The 24,028-nt window shown below is 53.5% G+C and overlaps 11 protein-coding genes across 11 annotated transcripts; 6 read left to right on the top strand and 5 right to left on the bottom strand.

Moving 5' to 3' along the window:
* Positions 1-908: 908 nt before the first annotated feature.
* Positions 909-3,315, bottom strand: PSV08DRAFT_372945 (uncharacterized protein; the record flags this gene model as incomplete). The annotated part of the gene is made up of 4 exons (XM_014220701.2): positions 909-998; positions 1,056-3,136; positions 3,185-3,253; positions 3,300-3,315. The coding sequence occupies 4 exons, from the start codon at positions 3,313-3,315 to the stop codon at positions 909-911; spliced, it is 2,256 nt and encodes a 751-aa protein (XP_014076176.1).
* A 231-nt stretch (positions 3,316-3,546) lies between these two features.
* PSV08DRAFT_318226 (mitochondrial 37S ribosomal protein bS21m) lies at positions 3,547-4,565 on the top strand. The gene has a single exon (XM_014220700.2). It carries the CDS (start codon positions 3,584-3,586, stop codon positions 4,391-4,393), a length of 810 nt encoding a protein of 269 aa, XP_014076175.1. The 5' UTR covers positions 3,547-3,583; the 3' UTR covers positions 4,394-4,565.
* A 249-nt stretch (positions 4,566-4,814) lies between these two features.
* On the top strand, positions 4,815-6,207 carry PSV08DRAFT_8550 (uncharacterized protein). The gene is made up of 4 exons (XM_014220699.2): positions 4,815-5,104; positions 5,166-5,181; positions 5,262-5,400; positions 5,478-6,207. The coding sequence occupies exons 1-4, from the start codon at positions 4,935-4,937 to the stop codon at positions 6,140-6,142; spliced, it is 990 nt and encodes a 329-aa protein (XP_014076174.1). The 5' UTR covers positions 4,815-4,934; the 3' UTR covers positions 6,143-6,207.
* Positions 6,206-8,351, bottom strand: PSV08DRAFT_403770 (Phosphoglucose isomerase). The gene is made up of 5 exons (XM_014220698.1): positions 8,238-8,351; positions 8,057-8,184; positions 7,625-8,010; positions 7,041-7,571; positions 6,206-6,991 (listed from the first exon to the last, which is right to left on the bottom strand). The coding sequence occupies exons 2-5, from the start codon at positions 8,168-8,170 to the stop codon at positions 6,367-6,369; spliced, it is 1,656 nt and encodes a 551-aa protein (XP_014076173.1). The 5' UTR covers positions 8,171-8,184; positions 8,238-8,351; the 3' UTR covers positions 6,206-6,366.
* Positions 8,352-8,567: 216 nt separating this feature from the next.
* Positions 8,568-11,029, bottom strand: PSV08DRAFT_403769 (kinase-like domain-containing protein). The gene is made up of 6 exons (XM_066093662.1): positions 10,943-11,029; positions 10,746-10,886; positions 9,957-10,692; positions 9,491-9,906; positions 9,078-9,442; positions 8,568-9,027 (listed from the first exon to the last, which is right to left on the bottom strand). Exons 1-6 carry the CDS (start codon positions 10,962-10,964, stop codon positions 8,827-8,829), a joined length of 1,881 nt encoding a protein of 626 aa, XP_065948683.1. The 5' UTR covers positions 10,965-11,029; the 3' UTR covers positions 8,568-8,826.
* Positions 11,030-11,891: 862 nt separating this feature from the next.
* On the top strand, positions 11,892-13,839 carry PSV08DRAFT_206949 (uncharacterized protein). The gene is made up of 2 exons (XM_014220696.2): positions 11,892-12,064; positions 12,123-13,839. The coding sequence occupies exons 1-2, from the start codon at positions 11,972-11,974 to the stop codon at positions 13,578-13,580; spliced, it is 1,551 nt and encodes a 516-aa protein (XP_014076171.1). The 5' UTR covers positions 11,892-11,971; the 3' UTR covers positions 13,581-13,839.
* A 312-nt stretch (positions 13,840-14,151) lies between these two features.
* PSV08DRAFT_318157 (uncharacterized protein) lies at positions 14,152-15,594 on the top strand. Its single transcript, XM_014220695.1, has one exon. It carries the CDS (start codon positions 14,161-14,163, stop codon positions 15,385-15,387), a length of 1,227 nt encoding a protein of 408 aa, XP_014076170.1. The 5' UTR covers positions 14,152-14,160; the 3' UTR covers positions 15,388-15,594.
* Positions 15,595-16,006: 412 nt separating this feature from the next.
* PSV08DRAFT_364279 (uncharacterized protein) lies at positions 16,007-17,181 on the bottom strand (the record flags this gene model as incomplete). Its single annotated transcript, XM_014220694.2, has 2 exons — positions 16,990-17,181; positions 16,007-16,829 (listed from the first exon to the last, which is right to left on the bottom strand). Exons 1-2 carry the CDS (start codon positions 17,058-17,060, stop codon positions 16,007-16,009), a joined length of 894 nt encoding a protein of 297 aa, XP_014076169.2. The 5' UTR covers positions 17,061-17,181.
* A 528-nt stretch (positions 17,182-17,709) lies between these two features.
* PSV08DRAFT_403765 (uncharacterized protein) lies at positions 17,710-19,167 on the top strand (the record flags this gene model as incomplete). Its single annotated transcript, XM_014220693.1, has 2 exons — positions 17,710-17,798; positions 17,964-19,167. 2 exons carry the CDS (start codon positions 17,710-17,712, stop codon positions 19,165-19,167), a joined length of 1,293 nt encoding a protein of 430 aa, XP_014076168.1.
* A 319-nt stretch (positions 19,168-19,486) lies between these two features.
* On the bottom strand, positions 19,487-21,254 carry PSV08DRAFT_354021 (uncharacterized protein; the record flags this gene model as incomplete). The annotated part of the gene is made up of 5 exons (XM_014220692.1): positions 19,487-19,594; positions 19,662-19,955; positions 20,024-20,626; positions 20,688-20,813; positions 20,907-21,254. The coding sequence occupies 5 exons, from the start codon at positions 21,252-21,254 to the stop codon at positions 19,487-19,489; spliced, it is 1,479 nt and encodes a 492-aa protein (XP_014076167.1).
* A 1,036-nt stretch (positions 21,255-22,290) lies between these two features.
* PSV08DRAFT_378466 (uncharacterized protein) lies at positions 22,291-23,423 on the top strand (the record flags this gene model as incomplete). Its single annotated transcript, XM_014220691.1, has 2 exons — positions 22,291-23,162; positions 23,222-23,423. The coding sequence occupies 2 exons, from the start codon at positions 22,291-22,293 to the stop codon at positions 23,421-23,423; spliced, it is 1,074 nt and encodes a 357-aa protein (XP_014076166.1).
* Positions 23,424-24,028: the final 605 nt, after the last annotated feature.

The following is a 24,028-nucleotide window of genomic DNA, read 5'->3' as shown; positions in this document are numbered from 1 at the left end:
AAAGTGAAGAGACTGAAGAAGAAAAGTGTTCCTTTCTATACTGGAGGAGAACAGATCTAGACTTCTATTCGACTAGCAAGTCATCCACGCGACTACCCATCCACCTCAACTATCGTGACAATCCCGTAGCGCAACCCCACTTGCCCCTCGTCATTCGTGGAAGAACTACGTAGGCCACGCCGCTACTTGGGGCTGGCAAAAACGGGGCTTTTACAACCGCTCCGATACGGGTCCCGATAATTTATTTACCTCGCATCTAAGTATTTCCAGCACTCTTGCGAGTGGATGGCATCCTGGTCGACATGCACAGAGAGACGCCTCGTAAATGCTTCGCGTCTAGGCAAGAAGCTTGAGTTTGACAACGCATTACCAGGCTTGAAGGACGCTGTCGTATACTGTAACAACAGCGTCGTGTCTACAAGAGAGAGAACTTGCATGGATCACAGCTTACGTACAACTCACCTTTCATCACGGAACCTTGGATTTACAGCGATGAGGGGAGACAGGGGCCCCCGAATATCACCGTCAGCCTGAGAGTACCAGGCTCACCAGGCACCCCAGTCCTAACCCTGAGCATAGCGGAAGCGAGGTCATCAGTATATGGGCTCCAATTACAACTGGTGTAGGGAATGCAATGAACCTGCTTGTTAATAATGCACCAACCGAAAATGACTGGACAGACCTGACTTGAGACTCCATTCTCACCATGTATCCATTAATTACACTTCGTATCGTGATGCAAGATCCGAGGACCCTACAACGCGTCAATAGCTAACCAAGGCAGGATCGCCCAGATACTCACTCGCCCGAATCATGGGAATGCTCAAGCCACTGTGGGCTTTCAATCGAGCATGCAGCAATATCTGACCTCAAACGACAATGCTACTTTAGATGCATAGGCAAGAAGCCTACTTGATCCCCCTCTTTTCAGTCTCACTGTAATAGATGACCATACGCCAAAGCTTCTTGACCAGAGCCTCTGCTTCTTCATCAAGGGCCTAGACTGGTTGTTAGCAACACATTATACCACACATTGAGTTAGCGAGAACCCTTACCACTTCCAGATTCTCCACCAAAGGCTGTGGTGCGCCTCTGCTTTTCAAGTGTTCGACAATAGCATCGACGAGCATCTCTTCTTGAACTCCCATAATCTCAAGAACCTTATTGGCGGCCCATTCTTTAATGTCCTTGTTGATGTTCTTCTCGGGCAAGTGCTCCCAAGAAACAGCCCAATTCCAGAGGCCTTCCTTGTCGTTAGGAATGTCACGCGCAAGCTGTCGCTGAGCCTCCTCGATCTCTTCTTGGGTAAGATTGGCGCGAACAGCAGCATCGAAGTTGATGGGGATAAGTGTTCGCTTCTTGGAACCGGGCTGGTCGGTGAGATCTTCGTCCTCGAGAAGGTTTTCGACGTCGGCGGCGGTGCGACGGGGAGCAGCAGTCTGTTCGAGCTTCTTGGCAGCTGCACCGAGAGAAATCTTGAAATGTGCTGGCTCGCGTTGCTCTTCCCTGCGCATCAGTTCCTCGCCCTGCTCTTCCAGGAAAGCATCGGCTTGACCACGAGCATGGTCTTGCTGTCGCTTCTGGGCCGCCATTTCGCGTCGCTCCTGCTCTCGATCGATGGCGTCTTCCTTAGCTTCGAGGCCACGAACCTTTTCGCGCTCACGGATCCAATCGCTGTGATCGCGGTAGTACAGATCGCGCCTGGAAACTGCTTCTTGGTCGTCATCAAACTCCCGGAGTTGCTTAGCCTGTGCGACACGAGCCTTCTCACGCTCAGCATCCATATTCTTGAAGTAGTCATTGGTACGGTCAAGCGAGGCCACAGTACGGCGTTCTGTGTTGAGCCATCGATGAAGCTGCTTCTTGTACGCTTCTTCAGCTTCGTCGTTACGCTTCTTTTGACGGCGGCGCTCAAGTTCAGAGTCGCTAGCGGAATCATCGTCATCTTCCCGGGAAATATAGGCACCATTGTTTACGGCACCACCATTCACAAAGCTGACGCCAGCTTGATAATCGCGAGGGAATTGCGATCCCTTGGGTCCGCTGGGGGCACCCTGGACACCTCGTTCTGCCCGTGGACCCAATGGTACACCGTTAGCATTCCCTGGTCCACTAGGAGCAGAGGATGGTGGCGTTGCGCGCCGACCACTGCGGCGACGTTCTTCAGCCTCGAGTTCCTCTTCCCTCCGTAGACGGTCGCGGTCGCGCTGGTTGGAACGGTCGCGGAAGGCGGCTATCTCGGCGGCGACCACCTCGCGCATTTCGGCTGGAATGTCCGCAAGTTCGTCCTCTCCAGTAGCGAGATTAACAAACGCAACCTCGACATCCTCGCCATCTTGTGTCGGCGCGTCTTGCATGACTGTATCGCCTGCGTAATCCATGTTGGGCGCATTGGGGGGGTTGAAGAAGCTTGCGAGGACTGAGGAAAGGGCTTCCTTTGCGCTATCAAGGCGGAACTGAACTGTAGCCTCATCTTCGTTTCGAGTCTTGCTCCATTCTTCGGCATATTTGATCGAGGCATCATCAACCATGATGTGCAACTTGGTAGTCTCGACCTCTTCCTCTTCGCCATCCTCTTTCTTTGCCGCGCCTCCAGGCTTTTGGCGCTTTGTGGGTACACGGATATCTTTGAAGATCTCTGCCGCTGTTTCCAAGCTTTGCGCGTCAGCAAATTCTGCAAAACCGAATGTCTGGGGCTTGTTGTTGGCGTCGGTTGCCCTTGTCCACCGGACCAGTTTTCCTGCCGTCTCTAGAATGCGCTCCATACCCTCGTCACCTCCAACGCCATCCGGGATGTTGCCAACGAAAATGGTCCTGGCAATTTCCTCACGAGTGGGTGGATTGACGGGCTGAGGTCCATCTCGGCGATCGCCATCTCTGTCCATACCAAGCCCACGACGAGCAGGTGGTGCTGCATTATCTCTGCGGCCTCCTACTGGGCTGTCGGCCGCGCCAGGACGACCTCCTTGTGTTCCCAGGCGGATGACGGGCGCGTTGAAGTTGAAGTTTGGCATGCTTGCGGGTGGCTGCCAGCCGGATGGAAGGGCGCGGGATCCGTTTGCTGCTGGGGGTATCTGAGCGTTTGCGACACCTGGCGGAGGTGCTACACCAGGAGGAGCTGCAGCGCCTGGAGGACCTACACTTTGTTAGCTTAGGTTTAAATTGATTGGACGATTTTACACACCCATTCCGGGAGGGGCCATGCCAGGCGGAGCTCCTGCATAGCCTGGAGGTCCATTGTAGCCCGGAGCACCTACGCATGTTAGTTGTTTCCGCGATGCAGGAATGTGCGAACGTACCAGGGTAACCGTACATGTCGAATGAATACGCAGTCGCAAAGCCTAAAAGAATGCAAGAGTCAGAAAGAAGGTGCTCGCAAAGGGTATCGTGTGGAGGTGACACTTTGGCGAGAGGTTGGCGAGTGAGAGAGAGCACGTCGCGGACGAGATTTGGAGCTGCAAAGGCGCTCGGACCTCACCGAACCTCCGAAGAATTTGGGACTTGCGTTTGCGACATGCATCATCTGCATGCTCGACCCCCGCGAATCCGCAATTGAATCTTGTCGCGCATCACAACGTCGACAATGGCTTCAAAATGCCTTGGCGAGCTGATGCTCCGTCCGTCTTCCATAGCTTGCATGCCACATGCGCATGTGGGCAAGCAGACATTGCCATGGATACGGCACCGCGGCTTCTCCTACACCCCAACTCGACCGGCACAATCAACGACGAACGACGGCAATGACCAAAGCTACACATCCGGGGGAGAATCAAAAAAGCCAATAATCCGCTACGTCTCTAAGCAAGCGGATACAGAGGCGCAACCACAGCCACAAGCCCAGTCACAGCCCACCCAAGACGAAACCACACGAACAATTGACTCTCTCTTCAGTGGCATGCCCACCAACCGGACTCCACCACCATATATGCAACAAAATGCCGCGCCAGCATCGAAGGGAAACCGTATATTTGGCGCGGAATTCTCAAACGCAACCCGCTCCCGGCCTTCTCGCCCACCGGGCCTAGCATTTGACTCCATGGCGCTACCCGACTCGATGCTGAACCCTAACTTGTCCAACAAGCCCTCTGATGCATCCAGCCTAGCCGTACAGCAAGAAGAGACGTTCTCCTCCTACCCGCGTCTTAATCCAACATACGGACGCACAGTGGAGCTGGATGCGAGCCGCGGACGAGATATTGTGCGGGGAATCGGCATGTTGGGCAGTTTAGTGGCGCGCAACAAAGTCAAGGCCGACTTCAATAGACAGAGGTTCCACGAAAGAGGGGGTCTAAAACGAAAGAGGCTCGCGTCGGAGAGGTGGAGGGCAAGGTTCAAGCAAGGCTTCAGGGACGTCACTGGACGAGTCACTGAGCTGACGAGGAAGGGATGGTAGATGTCCGAGCTTATACGACGCAGGAGCCAGAAGATGCGCCATGTATGACTTAGGTACGAAGTTCACAGACTGTATTATAACAGCATTTGCATGTGCCTGCATAGGGGTATCGAAATCTCAAAGACATGTGGTGCGGGTATCATCTTACATCAGATTCCACGCACACTATTTTTACCACCGATTCACTCTACACGCTGTCTTGTGCCATTTCTTCACTCTATCAGGTGCACTACACCACGCATGTAACGGAAATATTCCAACTGTACCAAACCGATCATTGGAGACCAAGTAGGATGATTGGATTCTCTAACCACTGCGGAGTTGGCCCGGAGGTCTTGAGCCGCCGCGGGAAAACAGCCGCGCACAGGCCATCCAACCGTGGACCCAACCATGTCCTCAAGTTGACACGGCGCATCTTGAACCACACCCCGTAGCTGCCCTCGTGCGCAGCGCAATGTACTCCCAATAACCAGCCTGTCACCAAACACCGAAACGTCTTCGCAATCGCATCGTTAAGAACCAGAAAAAAAGAAAAGGCAGAATGTCACCCCAATCGTCCAAGAGACCCTGGCTCCCAGCCGTCGCCCTCTTCTCCTTCTTCAGCACGCTCGCGACGGCATTGAGCGGTCAGGAGCCGCTGGGCACTCTTGAACAACAACGCGGATACAATCCCGGCGAACCAATTCCCGTCAGCTGTCTGAACCGCACTATGTAAGTCGAGTTGTGTCGCAAACAAAGGACAACAGAACAATGCGCTGATGCTTTCCTCCAGAGAAACAGGTGAACATGTACGTTCTCTAGCCATACCCACGCTGCAGCAATCACACCTCGAAGAAAACCAAAAAAAACTAAACAAAGTAAAACATAGATCACAGACGCAGCCGGCCACTTACAATACATACCCTTCCCCGTCTGCAATGAAACCGGCCGCCCCCTCGAACTCTTCTTCGGCGTCGAAAAAGACGTAAACTGCACCATAGACTTTGTAACCGACGAATTCTTCCACCGTACGTCCTCCTCCCCCTTTCCCTCTCTCCTCAAACTACACCCTCCCCTCTCTAACACATCAACCTACCGGTTACAGTCCTCGAATTCTACATCCACAACGACGCCCCCCTCTCCTGCCGCGTCCCCTCGAAACCCCTGCCCCCCTCGGTCCTCGCAACCCAATACATCGTCTCGGACAGCTCGACCCAAGAAGGCGCTCTCGGATCTCAATCTTCTTCTTACACCCCGCTCGTCGTCGCGTTAGCGGGTACACTGCAACTCTCACACTTGCACGTTGGCAATCATCTGAATCTGCTAGTCCATGCGGCCCCGAAGCAGAGCAGCCCGGGCACCATCGATGCGGCGACAGCGTACAGTGTGAGTAGTCACTCGCGGAATACAAAGATTACGATTGGAGATAGTTTGCCGTTGGTGTTTGCGGTGAGGTGGTATCCGAGCACCACGTTGCCGCCGGGTTGGAGTGGGTATGGGGGCCACATTTATACGAGTACGCTGGTGTATTGTTTTCTGAGCGCCGTGGCGAGTGCGGCCGTCTGTGTGGTGTATTTTAGGGGCGTGGAGCTGCCTAGGAGGTTGAAGAGGTATGCGACGGATAGGATGAATGGGGGTGGAAGAGGGTTTGGCAATGGAGGAAGCGGCTATGGACTACCTGTTGCGAACGCGAGAGATGGCGCTCCAAGTATGGGTAGTGGATATGGCTTGGGAGGATATGGCTACAGAGGTGGAAAGAGAGCCGACTAAAAAGTATGTACATACCAAGCAGTCATTCAAAACATAGAATCCATACACCAGTTCAAGGAGGCAGAATTTATCCATGTTCATATTTATTCATTCGTATATCATGATGCTGTGGCTATTTAGGGATGCTCCAGGCGCTTACATACTACATACTAATTTGGCCTTTTTTTTCAGGAAATCCTCCAGCCGTTACAGCTGTGCCTCCACCGTCAGATGCATTCCGTCATTTACAAGGCAGACTTCTTCTTGAACGCATTGATGAGCCCGCTGGTGCTGGCATCATGAGCAGTCGACTCCTTGTCATCATCAAGCTCAGCCTGGATCTTCTTGGCCAGTGACTTGCCGAGCTCAACACCCCACTGGTCGAAGCTGTTGATGTTCCAGATGGCACCCTCGGTGAAGGTAAGGTGCTCGTAGTAGACAATCAAAGCACCCAGAGTAGCCGGTGTGATCTTGTCTGCCAGAATCGAAGTAGTCGGACGGTTACCAAGGAACGTCTTGTGGGCAACAAGCTCCTCTGGTGCTCCCTCCGCCTTGACCTCATCTGGCGTCTTGCCGACCATGAGAGCCTCAGCCTGGGCGAAGAAGTTGGATGCAAGCATCTTCTGGTGCTTGTTGTTGTCAACGGGGTTGTGGCTCTTGGCAGCCAGGATGAAGTCGGTGGGAATGAGCTTCGTGCCCTGGTGAAGGAGCTGGTAGAACGAGTGCTGTGCGTTGGTGGCGGGCTCACCAAACAGAATGGGGCCGGTGGTGTACTTGACGTAGTCACCGCTGCGAGTGATGGCCTTTCCGTTTGACTCCATGGAAAGTTGCTGGAGGTAGGCAGGGAACCTGTGCATATACTGGTCGAACCTAGACAATAGTTAGAATACATATCACCTGATCAATGTCACAAACTTACGGAGAGACAAGATGTGTCTGGGCACCGAAGAAGTCAGAGTACCATACACTGAGCAGACCACCAATGACGGGAATGTTTTGCTCGAGAGGTGCCTCCTTGAAATGTTTGTCCATAGCGTGGGCACCAGCAAGGAGCTGGTGGAAGTTGTCGAAGCCAATGTAGAGGGCAACACTCAGGCCAATGGCACTCCAGACACTGTAACGTCCACCGACCCAGTCGGAGAAGCCAAACATGTTCTTCTTGTCAATACCAAACTTGGTAACCTCTGCCTCATTGGTAGAGAGAGCGACAAAGTGCTTGGCAATGTCCTCCTGCTTTGCGCTGTCCAAGAACCATCTCTTGGCAGTATTGGCGTTGGTGACAGTCTCAGCTGTGGTGAAAGTCTTGGAGGCAATGAGGAAGAGGGTAGTCTCGGGGTTGGAGTCCTTGAGAGCCTCTGCAATGTGTGTGCCGTCAATGTTGGAGACGAAGTGGATCTTGAGGTCGCGCTTAGCGTAGGCCTTGAGGGCTTCTGAGACCATGACGGGGCCACTGTTCCATGTTAGTGACGCCGCTCGAAGCTCTATAACACCGCCATAACATACAGATCAGATCCACCAATACCAATGTTGATAATGGTATCAATCTTCTTGCCAGTATATCCCTTCCACTCGCCGCTGCGGACTTGCTCGCTGAACTCCTTCATGTGGTCGAGAACGCTGTTGACATCTTCGACAACGCTCTGGCCGTCGACCTTCATCTCCTGGTTGGAGACGTTGCGGAGCGCAACATGATAGACAGCACGGTTCTCAGTGAAGTTGATCTTCTCACCGGCGAACATGTCATCACGGAGCTTCTCGAGGCCAGACTCCTTTGCAAGCTCGACGAGCAGCTTCAGAGTCTCCTCTGTGATGAAATTCTTGGAGAAGTCGAACAGAATCTCAGAGTTCTCGGCATCATTCTTAAAGGTACGGCTGAACTTCTCGAAGCGCTACAAGGGATTAGACAATGGATGCATCGGATCGTTTGTGACTTACCTGGGGGTCCTTCTTGAAGTACTCCTTGAGTACAATGTCCTTTCCAAGCTTCTGGTGGTGGTCCTGGAGCGCAGACCAGGCGCTGAGGTCCGAGGCTTGTGCGAAGCCAGGCATGTTGAGCTACAGGGCTGGAAAGGTGGGGTGAGCATGCATGACGTACATGGGACTGGTGTATACGAACTATCAAAGTTTTTCACGGTGAACGGTCGGGTATCAGGAGGGGTCAATTACAAGAGGGAGAGACGAGTGAAGATTTGCAAGTAGAGTTGATGAGGTGATTGTTAGTGTTTTGACTGAAGGGTAGGAGAAATGTCAAAGGCGCGCGCGGCCGAGACCCCCGCTTGCGTCAGAGCTTGGTTGAGAGGGGCACCACTTTTACCAGCATTAGGAAGCCGGCCAACAGCTCTCCCGTTGGCTCTAGCCTTACCAAGCCGATGAGTAAGGTGTGTCTCATGGACGCTACTGCTATGCACATGGGTGAGTTATTATGCACCATTGGGGGCATGTGGTTCAATGGGGATATCGTCTTGATTTGCTTTGCCTGAATGTAGGCATTTCTCATACAAATGCTGCCTCAAGCGCCATACCGTTGCTCCCGAACCCAAAAAAGCATCAAAGAGCGCTGAGAAGCCACCAATCAATATGCATTCTGTCTGTGGAGCCATCCAAAGCCGGTGGATGATTTTCCTTGCGCTCGGCTCCATCGCCGGGACAAGCCAAGCACCAACTCAACGGCTCCGAAGCCGAGTTATTTTGAGTCCAAAAGTGCTTTATCTTTCAGTCACGCCCTCAAAAGACGGGTCCTTTACTGAGCCACCTGCATCCCCGAGACCAGCAACGGGGCGGTTGTATGACCAACCTGCAAACTGCTGTTGCATTGTCTGGGAGAGCATCGGTCCATCGACATAGGAGTCCGTCGGCGCCTCGGAAGTGAACTCGCGGTCGAAGTTTGCAGTGTCCTTTGCGTCAACCTGCAATCTGTTAGCATGCAGCGATATTTGGGTCTTGTGAGTATACGCACCACATTGGGCTTGAAGCTAGGCTCGTACTTCCTCTCAAGCAGCTTTCGCCAGTCGATGCTGTGGAAGAAGTAGTGTGCCTTGATTTCTGCCGCGCCCTTGGCTCCTAACCGCTTCTCTGCGTTACGGTCTAGCAGGCGAGTCAACAAGTCTCGCGCAGCCGGCGGTACAACTTCGGGGCCTGGGAAATGAAGAGGCTCGGTAAGAATCTTGCGGTACATGTCGTTGGTGTTTTCATCGTAGAACGGTGGCAGACCAGTCAACATTTCATATAGCAGCACACCAAGCGTCCACCAATCCACGGCCTTGGTATAGCCAGCACCAGTCAGAAGCTCAGGAGCAAGGTATTCTGGGGTTCCGCAGAACGCTATGCAGGGTCAGCGTCAGGATGCGGCAAGGGTCCTAAGCGACTTACTGTTTGTCCTGTCTTCGTCCTTCATGTCAAGCTTGCAGAGACCAAAGTCGCAGAGAGCAATGTGTCCAGTGTAATCAAGCAGAATGTTCTCCGGCTTCAAGTCACGGTAGATGACATTAAAACCGTGCAGACATTCTAGAGCACAGAGTAGTTCAGCAGCATAAAATCGGGCTCGGTTGATATCGAAACGCTGCTCCTTCTGCAGGTGGTGGAACAGCTCGCCACCATTGACAAATGCCAGGACTAGGTAAAGCTTCTCTGGCGACTGGAACGAAAACTTCAGTGGCACAATGAAGGGGTTGTTGATCTGGGCCAATACTGAACGTTCGGCCAAGGTATGTGCGACTTCAGAGCGCGAAATAATGTGTGCTTTGCGGATAGTCTTGAGGGCGTAGATTCGGTGCGTATCCTTTTTCCTGTTTTGTGTGAGCATACGAGAGATGGGAGTGGAAGAGTAAGCACATACTGCACCTGCATGACCTTTCCAAAACTGCCTTTGCCTACAACCTTGAGGAGCTCAAAGTCATCGATTGAAAGACGGTCCTGTCGGTTCTCGACGAAGTTAACGCCAACCTTCATTTGACCACTACCAAATTGCACGGGTATCCAGTCAGCGCCGGCCTGGCCAGATCCATCTTCTGCCTTTGCCGGCTTTCCATCTTGCTGCTGCTGCTCCTCGAATCGTGGCGTGACTTTGAGAGTACCGATAAAGATGTCTTCACTACGACCGGCAGTGGGTGCGGCGGAAGGGTTGCGGATGTAGAGCGAGACGGTGACGTCGGTAGCGCGGGACACATCGAACTTGTACTGGGTGTTGCTGCCGGCCCAAAGAGGGTTCTCGGGAGTACCTGAAACGGCGTTGATGAAGACTTGTTGCTTGTCGAAGTCGACGAGGGCGTAGGGAAGGTGTTTCGAAGAGTAACGACCGTGGATGGTGGGCGCTGCGTTGATGCTGCCAGCAGCAGACTGTGGGCGGCCGGCGTAGGAGCCAGCGGCGTTGCGAGAGGACGAGCCAGGGCGCATTGAGCCAGCGACAGAGAGGCCGCCACCCTGGGACAAGGAGCCCTGGTGGTGGCCTTGGCCGCTGAATTGCTGCTCAGCGCCGGGAGGCAGTGAGAATTTCTGGCCCTCATGCAGGGTGACTATGAGGATACCTGGGCGCAGGGGCCCAGCAGGCGCGGACGATTGTGCTTCGGACGCAGCTGTGTCTGTGATCAGCAGAGGCGAAAGCAGGGGCGGGAGCGTGTGTTTGTACCAATGCCATTGTCCTTTGCGTCTGTGAGGCTGCTCGCATGGCTCGAGGCCTTGGGCGTGGCCTGGTCGTTGACTATTGTGGACGTCGACGACGAGCGACTGAATGTGTTGGCCAAGGGCGCCAGGTGCGTCTCCTTGAGTTCTGCAATGGTGGTTAGAATTGGAGCGGCAGCGCAGACGAGGGCAGGGGACACGCACTCTTGGTGAGCTTCCAGGACATGATTGCGGCAGCTCAGCGGTGGTTAGGTGCAGAAAGACAGACGAATATGGTCAGAGGGTGGAGACTTGGGGGCGGGCGGCGAGAGAGAGGGGGGTGTGCGCACCCAAGCAGCGGCGGTGCAGCTTATGAGGGCAGGGTGGGCGTGGGCTTGCTGATGGCGCAGAGGCAGCGGAAAGGAGAGAGAAGGCCAGAAGAAAGCTTCAGGGAGCGTCGACAGTGGCAACGTGTCTGGTGTCCGAGAGCCGCCCAGCGCTTTGAGTACGCTTCTCCAGAGCTCGAGATAGGGTCTCACGTTTGAGGGGTCATTGGGTCGCTAGCCTTAATCTCGGCCGGCGGCGACCAGGTCGTGTTTCCCGCACTGACACGCCCATTCGCGCCCTCTGTCATTTCCCAGTGTTTAGACCCGCCCCTACGACGAGCAAAGACGCGGGCCGGCCGCCATTCTCTCCTCTCTGCTGGCGACAACGGGTGCCGGGAGACGCGACATGTTGTAGCAGATGCCCAGGGCAGCGTGCAGTGCAGTGCAGTGTGTCTGCGTGCTTGCGCTGTCTGCTCGCCTCGGCTGCAGCTTCCGCCGCGGACAACCTCCTATTGCGCGTACATAGACACATACACACACACACACACACACACACACACACACACATCACCGCATGCCGGCTCACCCCCGCCGTCATTCTGCATCACCACCGCCGTCCGACATCGCATCGCATCGCATCGCCGCCCCGAGACCTGGAGACGCGCATCCGTGCAGCCCTGGGGCCCTGTCGTCCCGCTGTGTTGCAGCCCAGCTGGCGGCTTTACCGCTAGTCCGCCGCCTGCGAACTGACACGCGCGTCTGCAGTGCCCTGCGCACAGCCACATGCTCTGTCTCACCTCCGCGCGCCCACCCCAACCCCAAACCTGACCCGTCCAGCGTAGTCGCCTAGTGCAGTCTGTGTGGCGACGAAGACGACGACGACGACACTCGCTCACCTGCCTCCCCACGCCCAGCCGAGCGGGGTACCATGGGCGTCATCAAGAAGAAGACAGGTGCGCGCGGTACCGAAGGCGGCACAAAGTATGTTTGCGACGTCTGCTCGTCCGACATCACCTCAACGGTCCGTTCATGCCTTGCTCTCTCTGTTGCCATTGCACACATGCTAACCCTCCCTGCAGGTCCGCATTCGCTGCGCCGAGGAAGTATGCCATGAGTATGACCTCTGCGTGCCATGTTTCGCCGAAGGCAAAGCCACAAAGGACCACCAGCCTGCCAAGCACAAGTTCAAGGTCATCGAGCAGCACTCGATTCCTATTTTCACCGAAGACTGGGGCGCCGACGAGGAGCTAGCTCTCCTAGAGGGAGCAGAGACGTATGGCCTAGGCTCCTGGGCAGACATTGCCGACCACATTGGCGGCTTCCGCGAAAAGGACGAAGTGCGAGACCACTACATCGACACGTACTTGAACAGTCCCAGCTTTCCCCTGCCGGAACACTGCAGCAAGGATGACACCGAGCTCAGCACCCGCATACCGCGTCACGAGTTCCAGGCGAGGAAGAAGCGGAGAATCGAGAAGAAGAAGGAAGAGGCTGCTAGTCGCGAGCCCGAAGCTCCCAAGCAGAAGCCCACGGCCAGTGTTCCCGCTTGTCACGAGGTCCAAGGCTACATGCCAGGTCGTTTGGAGTTTGAGACGGAGTATTTCAATGAGGCAGAAGAAGCGGTCCAGCACATGCAGTTCGAGCCGGGCGACGGCATCAATCCTCGCACCGGCGAGATTGAGCCCGAGATGGAGCTGAAGATGGTCATTATGGAAATCTACAACCACCGCCTAGATGCACGTGTGGAGAGAAAGAAGATCATATTCGAGCACCAGCTGCTAGAGTACCGCAAGAACCAACTGGCAGATAAGAAGCGCACAAAGGAAGAGAAGGATCTCATGAACAAAGCCAAGCCCTTTGCGAGAATGATGCTACACGCCGACTTTGAGCAGTTTTGCAAAGACCTCGAGTACGAGCACAATCTGCGCCAGGCCATCTCGCAACTACAGGAGTGGAGGAACATGCAGATTACCAGTCTCAAGGCTGGCGAAAAGTATGAGCAGGAAAAGCAGCAACGGCAGACCAGGCCACCGCCCATTGGCCAGTTCGACCGTCTCGCGTCCAGTAGGATGGCAAAACCCCAGCCTCCCTTTGAGCAGCCTTCAGCCGCCACTGCACTCCTTGCGCAAGAACTTCCCCTGCACGTCAAGCAGAGCAGCGGACTGAGTACACCGCCGCCAGACCGTGCCCCCAACAACACTAACAGTGTTAATGGCACTAATGGAGTGACGACCCCTCAGTTCACAAAGACCAAATTTGTACCTAAGCCACTTCCTAACACAGTGCCTCTGAAGTTTGGCAAAGAGTCCAAGGCAGATCTCCAGTTGCTTAACGCCGAGGAAGTAGAACTGTGCAGCGTCCTGCGCATCATGCCGAAACCATACATTGCGCTCAAGGAAATGGTCCTTCGTGCGGCCCTACTTAATGGCGGTGCGCTCAAGAAGAAGACAGCCAAGGAGATTTGCAAGATTGATACCAATAAGTCATCGCAATTGTTTGAATATTTTGTGCATAGCGGGTGGATAGCAAGGGCATAGGGAGGTGCTTGCTGAGCGAGAGGAGGAGAAGGATGAGGATGAGGAAGAGGATGCAAATGATATGTACGAGGAGAGAGGTCAATAATGATCTGTATGAGACATTGGGCGAGGAGGATCCAGCTGCTGATTAGATGGCGTCTAGGTAGGGTATACCCTGGTCACGGGAGGCGTTGTAACTTCGTACGTAGATGGCATTATCGCTTGCGCATCATTTGTTGAATACACATTATTCATGCGCCCTCCAAAAGGCGCTCAACAGACTCACGATGCGGCCAATGTCGCGACCACCTTGACGATGGCTGGCTGTCCAAGCTCCTCGCTACTCGCTACCCCAGCGACGGCTTACCATCATAAACAAACGATTGCCTTGCACGGTTCCCCACTCGCATCTCCATCACCACACACGCCACGCCCATTATGAAGCTCTAACTAATTCTCCGATTTCTGGGGACTTGCCGACTACCGAAGCTTTCGAGAAGCAGCACCCGCCATCCTTGCACCAAGGCTGACCTCATTCGTCCGCTCCGCTAGCCGTCCCTGAAACTACGTCCCACAGGCAACCCCGATCCACCTTCCCTGCATGGCCGCCCAGTTGCACTATCCCAACGACATGCCTGGACCGTATACGTTTTCGCCATCGCATACACGTGGAGATTCACGGAATAGCTGCTTCGACTCGACGAGGCGGTACTCGCTTGCGTCTGAAACCACTGGTCGCCAGGTGATTGACTCGGATGCGCACGAGACCCGGAAGCGATCGCGATATGGTGACAACGCTGCGCCGGGCTCTTGGAGCGACTACCCCTTGAGCAACAACCGCTTCGTCAACAACAAGAGTCCGCCTCCGCTCGCAAACGACCGCTACGAACTAGCCGGGGGGATGGATGGGCCACAGACATTCGGACGGCGAGACGGCGACTACGACGACTACTTCAACCTCCAAAGCCAACGCGGCACCTGGTCTGTACCTCCGACTCCCCAGGTTGGCCTTTCTACGCAGGCGGCGGCCGGAGAGATGCACACAACACCGAATGGAAGCAAGGCTTGGTCATTGATCAGCCTTGTAGGCGGAGTGGCCGGCAAGCTGTTTGAGTTTTGCACGGTACCTTTCCGCGGCTTCCAAGCAGGCAGTGGACAGAAATACAACATGGACTCGAACGCGGAGGTGGCGGAGAAACTTGGTCTTCAGGATGATCCCTATCACCCAGGACCCGTCCAGCAACCAACCCCAGGCACATTCCCGCGCGACGACTACGGCATCCAACCATTCCCCTCGATAACCCCGGAGCGTCCGCGATTAGCAAAACGCCTGCGCACAACAGACAACTGGGTCATGGTCGGCGCAGACTGTGAAATGGAATCCCGACCAGGCACACCGCGCCTCTCCGAGCGACGACTCCCAGGTCACGGCCGCTCACCCTCGTCCCAAATCCCACGCCCCGTCTCACGCACAACCCTCTCCACACCATCTCAGAAGCGCCCCTCTCTCATCCCCGTCTCGCGCCGCTCCTTGCACAGTCCCGCTCCTTCGCTTTCCAAATTCTCCCCCGGTACCCCTGCGTCTTCGCGCTCCTACTCCCGTCTTAGCTATGGCTCGCCAACTGCGTTTTTCGATAGGAATACTAGTGTAGCGAGTCCGTTGCCGCAGGAGAGCCAGCGCTTGATTGATAAGGTGCGTAGAGAGGAGATGGAGGAAGATGAGCGCATGCGGAGGATGAGCTTGCAGATGTCGGCTATGCTTAAGGAGGCGAATGAGGCGTTGGGGGCAAAGTTTGAGGTGGAGATGTTTGATGATAATGATTTGTGAAGAGTGTGGTTGGTTTGATTTGGGGGTTCGCTGTGTGTGTGCGTCATGTATGGAGAAACGTTCATTTGTGTCTTATAGGGAAAGATTGCTCATGAGTATTTTCCTGGTTGGTTTATCTGCGACATGGGGAGGCGTCTGATGGGAAGGTGTTTCTTTGGCGTTGCTTTCATGTTTCCTTCTTGACGCAAATTCAGAATGTTTTCTTCTGGATCTTTTTTTTTTTCGTTCCTTTATACCCTTGATTCAGAAAATCACCCTTAGTAGGTAAAACGTACATGTCAGACCTGGGCTTATGTGAGTGCCATGTCACTTTTTTTTTTCCTCCTTCAATAAATCCCATTAGAATGAAGTAGAATCTCTTTTTTTTTTCAAATTCACTTTGAGTAAGAAAAAAAAAGGTGACTAGAGAACGAGTAAGGTTTATACGATAAAAGGGTATATATATATATAACAACTATGGAAAGTTTCTCAACCTTTGAAACTAGAATGCAGGAAATATACAGCAAGAGAAAAAAAAAGATGGTAATCCATTCCAAACGCCCCAGGACATACCCCGTCTCAAACCCAGCATCCGCATTGCTTGAACTTGGCAAGCAAAAAAAAAACACACACACACATTTCACCCAAGCAACCTCCCCAACCCACCACCCAAACTAACACTCAGACTAAAACTCAACTTGACCCCTTTACCCTGCACCGACACCTCACTCGTCCTGTCCCCCCACTCCCTTCTCAACTGGGCCCTCTGCTGCAACACACTGGGCCGCTGCTGGGGTCTCTCTACCTTTGCACTATCTCTTCTCTGCATCCAGGCCGTCTGGCTCTCCTTGCTATCATTTCTCAGGGGCTCTCTCATAGCATCGAGGGCAGGCTGGTGGTGCTTTGGAATATTTGCTGCGAGCAGGGTGCCATCTTTGAGGAGGAGGAGGAAAGAGGCGTAGCGGTAAGGATGTAGCGTTACTGCTTGTACGTCTCTTAGACGATCGTCTTCCATTTTCTCTTCGAGAAGGGTGCGCAGGGAGGGGTAGCAAGGGAGTTGGCACACGGCGGCGTTTTTCTCAGTGATGAAGACGAAGGTGGCGTCTGCGCCTAGGGCAAGGATGCGGGGGCGGTCAAGCCACTTGCCATTTTTGATGTTTTTCTCGAGCGCGGAGACGAGGGCTGGGGGCAGGTTTTGCCAGAGATACGAGGACGAGTCGTGGGTGAAGAAGGAGGAGTTGTAGGGGCCTAGGTAGCAGCGGAGCTGCGCTAGGTTGCGGTTGGGAGCGTGGATGAAGGAGACGAGGTCCGGGGGTAGAGGGCCCGAGGATTCGAGGTGCGAGGTTCCCGTGGTGGAGCGGTAGGTGAGGATGAAGCTGTCTTCGAAGCCGAGGGTTAGGTGGTGGATGGACTGGAGTTTGGGGGATTCGAGGAGCCGGGAGAGTTTGGGGGGCAGGCGGGTACTGTAGTTTTGCAATCAGAGTTACGCATTAGTATTTTACTGTATTGTTTTACCACCCTTTGCTACATGGTATTACTACTACTACTGCTACGAGTAACTAAGCTCAAATGGGGAGGACTAGGCTAAGGTTAAGGTAAAGATAGGAAAGGGGGGAACCATACTATTCTCGCGCCGACGGACACTGGAAAAAGTGGCTGCCCCGCTGCCCAAACGTAAATGTCGAGTCGCACATTTTGCGGCGCGCCGGCGGGAAACTCGCTAATTTGGATTTCAAGCCCGCTCGCGCGCTGGCGGGCGATTCGGTCTAGATCCGGGGTTGTTGTTTCTAGGCGGTGTGCAAAAGACCGCAGGTGCAAAAGCGGGTATCGTCCGTTTGTGCTGGGACGCTACAAAAGTTATCAAACAACAACTTTGTTGTTGGAAAAAAAAACACATCTAACAAAAGAAAAGCAACGGTAAACTAACGAAAGAGAGAGAGAGAGGGATTCGATTGAAAGTTGATTGTCTGACCAGCTTGTTTGTCCCCGCCTTTGCTTTGCCAAGCTTGATCGGCTCCAGGGTGCAAACAGGAATAAGCCCAGCTGGCAAAGCCAAAAAGCATTAACGGCGAAGAGCCCATACTATTACTTTGCGTTTCAGGGCCATCGTGGATAAGACAAAAAAGGGGAAAAAAGAAGGGGTTAAAAGGACTCCCGGCAGAACGTCCCGCTTTGTAGTACATGTCATCGGTGAGTGACCCTTACAAACTAGGCAAAAAAGAATGCAAGAGTAGTGGCTCATTACTAACATTCTCTGCGGCTTTGTTGGAGTGACTTCTGACTACGTATGACGTCATAACCGATCTTCTCCCATCCAATCGCAACGTCAAACGGCTCGAGCAAATGAGTAGCAATACAGCGAGTACCACGTCCTTCTTCTCGTTTGGTCCAAACGATAGCTTTGTATCTAAAAGCGCGGCGGGACTACAGTAGTATGTTGAACCACCACCACCACCGTCACTACTCTTTCTCCCCACCCCCATTCCCCACCAGCCCTCCCTACACACACACGCACGTATAAATTTTTTTTTTAAAAAAAAGAATTAAATCAATAAATAAATCCCTAACCCACCCCACTGTCGCAACCTACCATCTAGTCTCCAAGACCAGCTCCTCAGCAGGGCGGTATCAGAAGTCCACTGGGCGGTCCTCGGCCCGTCGCCCGAATCCTGGGTGCTCAGCTCCAAAGACAGCGCGGGCAAGAGCAGCCTGAAATGGGGCCCTGCCGTGCCTTCTCGACTGCAGACGGTGCTGAATAAAACATGGCACTCGCCGCATCTCCGCGCGTTTCTCGGCCCAGACGACAGCTTCCTCGTCTGGCATCCCGACCTGATCCGGTGGGGCAATCTGCCGACGGCGCTCGAAGACGCATTGCAGTCGTGGCTGACGCCGTCGGGATGGCGGGTTGGTCCGCCGCGGATGGTAACGTGGGGTCCTGAGGGCGCCTTCTTCGCCATGAGCGAGTACGGCGATGTGGTGTTTAAGCTGGGCGAGGGCGACGCGTGGGAGATTTACAAAGAGACGGTTGACGAGTGGAAGGCGGAAAAGGGGTTTCAGTGGAATCAGCTGGCGTACATTGCGCTCGACCCCTCGAGCGCGGATCAGTTTATCGCCGTGAGGAAGGATGGCACGTGGGCGGGCTCGATTGACGATGTCAATGAAGATGCGCTCGAGGGGTTTGCCCTGAACTTCTTTGCTAAGGCGAAGACCAAGCACCGTGCCAAGCAGAGTACCTCGCAGCCTGGCGCGGGACAGCCGCAGAATGGGACGCACGAGTCTGAGGAAAAGAGGAGGGAGGCCGCGACTAAGGCGCTGTATGAGAAGTGGTCGGCAGAGACGGCGAGCATGTTTGCGGCGGCGGCGGCGGCGGCGTCGGCGGGCCCGAAACAGAAAACACCACGCAAGATTCAGGTACGTTCGCAGTCGACTAGCTCGGATACGCCGCCGCCGTTGCACAGGTTACCTTCTTCTTCGCCCAAGCTTTTCACAATGTTTCCCTATCTGCCTGGTAGTCTTACGACGTGTGCGCTGCCAGCGTGCAAGATGCTCAAGCTGGAAGAGAATAGTATACACGCCTGCCATCACGATGTAGAGAAGTTGCTTCGTGCCAGTGGGCTGTATAGTTACGAGTGGTTGCGTCAAGAGCGATTACGTTGGCATCCGGATCGCTTCGGGAGGCTGTGTGCGGAGGAGTGGAGAGAGACGGGGAAAAGGCTTGCGGGCGAGATGTTTAAGCTTATGAGCGTTTTGATGGAGGATCTCAAGGGGGATGCGGGGCAAGGGGGTAGTAGGGGTTCGTAGATGTATGAAAGAATCACAGTCCGCGTGGGGGTCCGAGTGTGATCTTGTAGCATAACAGACGAGTGTGAGAAATGAAGAATGGATTCAAAACTAAGTGAGTAGACTATAAAGAAGCGTCGGGTAGTAGAGGAGACGGGGAGTGCAATAAAAGGTACAAAAAGGGGCTTACGTAGTGTTGCGAGCATGCTCTTACGTCCAGCCCAAGGAAGCAACAAGCAAGAACATGCGAAACAGCACAGCCGACAAATCAATCCCTCATCCAGTGAGCCACTCACTCAACGCGCATTCATCCCATAAGAAGAGGACCAGCCAGAACGCTTCAAGCAGGACAAAACGTCTCGGTCTCGTAACAAACCTCTACGATCGCCGTCTCATCAAAACGAACACACTTGTTCATCTCGCTACAGTCAAATCTCGGCTTGCAACCCTGTATATCAATCAGCTTTAGCATCCACACCACTTCGGCCATGTAATCCAAGAGGTAAGAAACTCACACGACAGTCTCTGTCTCCAGGAGTGCAAGCACGGCAGTCGGTGTACCCAAACTTCAACGACAATACCGAACCATCGTCTTGAATATCCCACGGCTTGGCACTTGTTGACCCGTTGTTGGAAGCAACAGCGTTTGCGTCGCGTTGAACGAGAAGTGTAGCCGCACGACCGAGAATCTTGTCCGAGGCTGTAGAAACATTTGCGGTGTCCAGCATATCGATGCAGATATTGTGGCTGCTGAAAGGACTGTTGCAGAATAGGTTGCCACCACAGCTGGGACAGGCGAAGTTGCACTCCTATATTTGAATGTGTGAGCAAGGACATCGCGGATAGTGGCATGCAAGGGCAGCGTGTTTGAACATACCTGACAGGCTGAAGCATCTTCACAAATGTTGCAAGATGCTTCCTTTATGTTGTACTGCTGACGGGAGAGTAGACCAGTGACTCGGGGCCCATGGGCTGTTGTGAAGGACGGGGTTGGAGAGCTGGCGCTTGGGGTTCTTGGGATTATCAAGTTCCTCCTGCTGTCGAGCATGATGGGTTTTGTGACGGGTGTCAGGTATCGAATGGTCTGGGTGGAAATGATGGTGCTGTCGGGATCAATGGGTACGATGCTGACTTCCCTGAAAACTGTCTTGGTAGTTTGGGTCGGGAAGGGAGTGAGGACAGTGGTTGTTTTTGTCACAACAGTAGATACCGTGATAGTAACCGAGGGTCCGCCTATGGTTGTGGGCAGAGGTGCGGTCGTAGCCACGGACCTCGCCTGACGTGAGGTTATGATTGTCTCCGCGGATATCGGTGTAGGCACAGGCAGGTAGTAGATAGTCTTCGTCTTGGTCTCGACTGGTCGAGGGACAGGATCGCAGGGGACCAGATACTTGGGGCGTACGCTCATGCACATGGACACGCCTGAACTGGGGTCGACACACTTGAAGTGTTGGCACTGGACACAGTCACTGTGGCATTCCTAGCACATGGAGGTTTAGTGCCATGAATTGAAAAATGGGGGTGAGGGAAGTGCGACGTACCGGACATCCATTTATATCACATTCTTCACATTGGTCTCCTGTAAAGGCAACGTGGCGGCCGAAAAGCGGTTGCGTATCCGCGTGAAGAGAGACGTTCTGGCTGCGTCGAGCTAATTGGTTATCGTTCTGGAGTGTGTTAGTGAACCATCTATCAAAAATCGGTATCGACTTCACTGGAGGAAGACTGAACATTGGCAAAATTGAGCGGAGAAAACTTACCATGTTAAGCGTTACGGCTGAAGAAGTGGTGTTGGCCTTAGAAATTTCGACAACACGTACGACTATGGCAGTTGCGTTGACGCTCTTCGCAGACCACTCAGAATAAGGTTCTTCGACAGGGTGAACAGAATCTGAAGCAGTGACGCTTGTAGCGGCGGCGGCATTGTGATAGTACGAGCAGTGGTTGTTCCCGTCACAGCCGAACCGCCAGTCACCGTCAACGCGATCGGATTCGGAACGATGTGCTTCCCCAAAGGCCTTGCTGAATTCTGGCTTTGTGGTTGAAATGGACTGTGCAGCAATGCCCACGGCAACGAAGCCAGCAAGAACGCCAGCGGTGACGCGCATAATGACTAACGTTATTGCTGAAACTCGATAGCTTCGGGTGCGGAAAGATGGGCCCGGGTAAGGATACTGATTTTGGATGAATGGAGAAGAGTGGATGGGATGGGGTGGGGTGGATGTGAAGAAGAATGGAGTTTTGGGACTGGCATGGTGGCTTATATACACTGGAAGGAGTATGCGCTGTTGATAGTTGTTGGGAATCTGTGACGAGAAGCTGCTGCCGTTGGAACCTGATGTTTACCATTGACTCGAACTTGCGAGAAGGAGCGGGTCTGTCGGGTGGCATTCGCCATCTACTAAAGATGGCAAGAGCAGACAATACATGTGCGAAGCAAAGGAAGTAGCCACGACGGATTGATGTTCGAAGTCATGGGAGCAACATGGCCTTGGTAAGTGCTTACTTGGTGATATGGCACAAATGATCTATGCTAGACACGCCAACATGGCTTGGTGTAAACAGGTAGCTGCAGTGTCCATTTATTCTACAGTTGATCGCCCTACAATGCATCACCCGTGACTTCCTTGGAGCATCATCAATTACTCGGTGGCCGCAGTGTATTAGGGAAAGCTGCACACGGCAGCCAGCAGAAATGTTTGCTCCAACAGATACACAGTCCAGCTCCGAGTTAATAGAACGCATGCTTTAGCCTTGTCACTAATTAGCTCTTGTCGGGGTCTGACGTCGCGCCTACATCGTCGGGAACGCAGGGATGACACTACTAATGAGTGTTCCAGCCGCGATTCGACAAGTACCGTGAAGTGAGGAAAGACAGGCAACGGCTTCACCCTCATCGATATGCATGCCCTTCACTCACATTCACCCCATCCTGCGTTGTGGCCCAACAGTCACTGGCAAAACAAACGCCTCTAGACCCACCCAAGCCTGCTCCCCCAGCCAACGGAGCCAGCTTTGCTTAGGCTCTGATTTCTTTTCCTACCCCTTCCCAGAGTTGTTGCCCACTTGGAGCGCAGTATATCCACTGCTTCATCTCTCATAACAACCCCTACTCCATCAGTTCGTCACTATTAATTCCCCGCCATGGCTCGCAACGACGCTCCAGGCATGTTTATGAGCCTCCCACTCGAGATAAGACACTCCATCTTTGACTATCTATCGAGCCGTGCAACATCACTCGGCAAGAATAACCCCAAGCGGCTTCTACTTCACTGGTTTGAGAAGGAGGATTCCGACAATGTCATTGCTGAGTACATGCGCCATCACCCAAACGGACCTGAGCCGATTATCAATTACAGCTGGAACGACGTCATCAGTGCAAGCGAGGATGATGGCGGCAGCGATAGCGACACCACTCGGGAAGACGAGACGGACACAGAAGACGAAGAAGATGAAGAAGAAGACGACGAAGAAGACGACGAAGAAGACGACGAAGACGAAGACGAAGATGATGAAGACGACCGAGACGACGGAGATGGCGGACGTGAGGAAGAAGTCAACTATCCGAACGCGACTGAAACTGTTGGACACGGTACTTACACCAGTCCGTATCGGCCTATGACATATCCCAATGCCAAGTGGCGTCATGTTGTAAACTTCATATCCTTGACCCATTTTCCGCCACCTGTCGAGCTACTCTTGACGTCCAGACAACTGAACCTCGAGGCCAAGAACTGGTTCTATAATGTCGCCATCTTGCGCATCAATGCAACCCGCAACATTGCTCATACATCCTTCTTCGAGGAAGCTTTGAGGCAGATTGCCAATGCCGCTTTCTCGCCTATGCGGAACATTCGAAAGGCCGAAGTGAAGTTTGTTTGGGACTCTGCCTGGATTCGTACCGATACGACTGGTCTTGCGGAGGCCGTCTTCCCTGCTCTTCTCCAACAGCGAGCTAGCTTCGTCTACAAGATACTGTTGAGAGCCCCTGATTTACAAAAGGTTGACATTGAGTGGTAAGTAAAAGCCGCATACATACGAACTATGGAACAAGCTGGATTAACTCCCTATGCAGGTATGACTCTGTCCAAGATAACGAGAGCGCCAATCTGAAAATGGAAGTCCTCAAAAACTTCGAGACGCTGTCCGCTACGGTCAATGTTGAGGAGCACTACCTCGCGGCCGATGCTCAACCCAAAAAGCATAGCATCGCTGGCAAGCGTCGCCTTGAGTTCGAGAGCTTCTTGAGTGATCTGATGCTAGGCCACCCTTCTTAGGCCCGCCCTTTGCCCTTGCAGTCCCTTTCACTGGATGCACGCATGCGCTTGAGACCTTCTCCACTCAGTTTGGAAGGATACTTTCTTGATCTCCCCAGCTCATGTACGATTGGCAATCTTCTTCCCTGGCGACCAGGCCTCTTCTTGTGTAACCCAGATATGTCCAATTGGCTAAGAGCACAGCTACACCAAGGGTGCGCAGTACAAGTTAGGCATTTGATAATATCCGAAGGACATGCAGATGGGTGGTTACACGTTACATTTATTACCCACAAAGGGAGGCCTCATAATGCAAACAAAGTCCCGAAAATTTCTCCACCTGCATATTTGTGCTGCATGTTTCATTGGCTGCGAGTTGAATTCAATCCCACCTGGATACTAACTTGTTTGCGATATGCCGAGGTACCCCCCCCCCCATCTTGAAGGCGAGATGCAATCCTTTTTAAGTGTTGGTACAAGCACATCTTTCGTCTGCCCGGACGGCCGCAATTGGCCGAATCCGGGTTGAAGTGCGGGGAGGGAACACCTGACCGTGTGCTTACTTCCATTTCACCACCCGCGCAAGAGATTTGTACGACACGAAAGGTTGCCCTGAGTGGAGAATT

The sequence above is a fragment of the Bipolaris maydis genome (assembly GCF_028858645.1).
Source record: "Bipolaris maydis strain C4 unplaced genomic scaffold PSV08scaffold_11, whole genome shotgun sequence".
In the NCBI taxonomy this organism is placed as follows: domain Eukaryota; kingdom Fungi; phylum Ascomycota; class Dothideomycetes; order Pleosporales; family Pleosporaceae; genus Bipolaris; species Bipolaris maydis.
Note: the sequence above shows the minus strand (reverse complement) of the source record. Positions and strands in the feature narration are given on the sequence as shown.